At 39.5% G+C, this 2,652-nt stretch overlaps 1 protein-coding gene across 1 annotated transcript; it reads right to left on the reverse strand.

The window, feature by feature from the left end:
- Positions 1 to 1,622: 1,622 nt before the first annotated feature.
- LOC101305690 lies at positions 1,623 to 2,250 on the reverse strand. Its single transcript, XM_004306435.1, has one exon. It carries the CDS (start codon positions 2,199 to 2,201, stop codon positions 1,773 to 1,775), a length of 429 nt encoding a protein of 142 aa, XP_004306483.1. The 5' UTR covers positions 2,202 to 2,250; the 3' UTR covers positions 1,623 to 1,772.
- Between the last annotated feature and the right edge of the window lie 402 nt (positions 2,251 to 2,652).

Here is a 2,652-nt window from a genome sequence, read left to right on the forward strand (position 1 = left end):
AATATGTGTTAAGAGATGGAGTTCCCATCTAAGTACAATAAGACGCATCAATGTACTCAACACAATACGAAAGACTTGACATCTCATTCACTATGAAAAGTTGTAAAGCTAAGTGTAGCTATGCGCCTACGCAACGCCAATATAATGGCAGTAACTCTTTTTTCAATACTTAATGGTATGAAAGGTTGAGGCTTATTCTATCCCTACATAAGAAAGACACATCAAAAGCGAAATCAGAATCTGCCAAGTTTCGTAGATCAAGTTCCACGGCACCTACAGGAAATCTCACTCACTAGAAAATGGTGAAATTGGTACCATTGGAAAGGTCTATGTGTCCACTTTCCAGGGACACCAACCATTTGATCATACCTATCATATTGAGTGAGTTATGGCCGTTTTCGTAAAGTAGGACGAATCTGTCCGAGAATCTGATTTTGGCAAAACAGTCAACTTCGACTGGACTTTGTGAATGTGAATAGCTCCTGACGAACCAGAATGTGTGTAATATACGATTGGAAAGCTAAATGAGTCTAGTTTCCAAAACCATTTACAGTTCGTTCATATGTATTTCCTAGAGGAAGTTACGACTGTTCTAGTAACTAAAGGTCATGCTGCACGAAAATTTGATTTCCTGCACGAACTTATGTTTTGAGTTCACAAGCGGCCTTCTCCTCAAGATCTAAGTGTAAAAGATCATTTGAGGACAATACGGTATGATTTAGTTAATCATTGTCCAATGCCACATTTGAAGACATGTTAAAGAGCATTGACATGCTAAGTTGTTGAAACTTCCGTGATTAGTAAAAATCAGGAAGAGCCCTATGATTGATGTAAAGATCAGAGGTGCAAACTTCAGGAGGAGTCTAGCACATACATACATGTCACTATCAAATGTGAAGAGTGCATTGTACTCTTTTTCTCCTACGATCAAGGTTCAGTTTTTCTCCCACAGGATTTTTGTGACTTGATAAAGTTTTTGACGAGGCAACAGATCAGCACCATCGGTATATCAGTGCGCGGCACAAGGGGGAGTGTTCTAGGATATTCTGTATCTTTCTAGATATTCTTTATGTGTGTCTTGGCCTTATGCCAATAGAATATGTAGTTAGACTAGATCTATGTATTCATATCTTTACCATATTAGTATTGTGTAATTCCCTATATAAAGGGCTTATCTCAATGAATAAGATGATGATTCTCTTGCTATCTCTTTGTCTATACACTTTATACTTCATCAGTTATCAAAATAAGTGTGGTTTTTCTAGGATTTTGTTAGATTTGCTTATGTTTTGTTCTTTTGGATTTTTTGGGTTCTCTGGTTCTGGTTACTTTGTTTGAGGTGCAATACTTATAGTTTGCAGCATAAGAACTACCTAGGATAGCTTTGGTCTTCTTAGGTAGCTTCGCATGATTCATTTTTAACGTTTACCTGCGAAGATGTGTCATGTTTATGTTGTAATCCGATTTTCAGTTATCAATATATAAATGTCTGACGTCCATTTATCAAAAAAAAAATTAATTATTATCTGCATACACCATACACCCGATAGCTTTTTTCCGACTGGAGCTGTAATATATCTATTATCTAACATGATACTTATGGAAAAAAAAAAATACAAGTTTGATGTTGTAGATTTATATCTAATCGGGATATTCGCATTACATACAAGTGATACAACATTTTATTCCGTTCAATAAAAAAAATAAAAAAATAAAAATAAAAAAATAAAAAGCCAACAAGAAACAAGATAGGGATTGAAGGAAGTAGGCAGCTAGGTGTGTGAAACTGAGGACGATGTCTTGGAAGCCTCGAGATCTGCAGCCTGCTTGAGAAAGCTCTGGTCCTCGAGAGCCATCTGTATAGGGCAAGAGCCAAGCCCGTCGGCGATGGCCAGCAAAATCTTCTTCATCTCCTCCCTGAACTCGTCCAGATCCACCGTCCCGCTCTGGTCGCAGTCGAACTTATCGAATATGGAATTGTAGAGCTGCGTCAGCTCATCAGGCGAGGTTGCCACGTCCATGCCGAAGTGGGTCTCGATCAATCTCATAGACTCGAACGCTTTTCGCAACTCAGACCGGGACAGAACGCCATCGTTGTTAAGATCTAGAGCAGCAAAACGCTCGTCCACGCTCTTCTTGAACTGCACCTCGTCGCTCACGAAGTCCTTCACCGTCGTTCCGTCGATTATCACCACTCCCATCCTACGTTACCTAATACGTTGATTTTTCTGTTTCTTCTCCACTCAGTCGGTGTGGTCTGGTGTTGGTGTTGGTTATCGTGTGGGGTGTTATATAATTAGAGGTCCACAGCTGACATATATCCTTCGACCAAAAAAAATAAAAAGAAAAATGCCCGTTTACACAAAAACAACAAAATTAGAACCCGATTTAATAAAAATCTAATTCATAAGCCCATCCCAATGAAACTTGAGTAAAAACAAAATTATCCTCCTTTTTATTCAACTAACCCTCTCTCTCCTTTCCCAGTTTCCCGATCTGAATTCTTCTTCTTTTTTTCTACCTCTTTCTCTCTCTTGTTGCAGAGATGTCTTCTCAAGTCCTCACCGAAGATGCTACCGCCTCGGAAGACAAGAATTACCGGAGACCGAGGCTTCACCGCTCGTCTCTCGGCGCTCATCGGTCACCGCTCGT

Source organism: Fragaria vesca, linkage group LG7, assembly GCF_000184155.1.
Source record: "Fragaria vesca subsp. vesca linkage group LG7, FraVesHawaii_1.0, whole genome shotgun sequence".
NCBI lineage: Eukaryota > Viridiplantae > Streptophyta > Magnoliopsida > Rosales > Rosaceae > Fragaria > Fragaria vesca.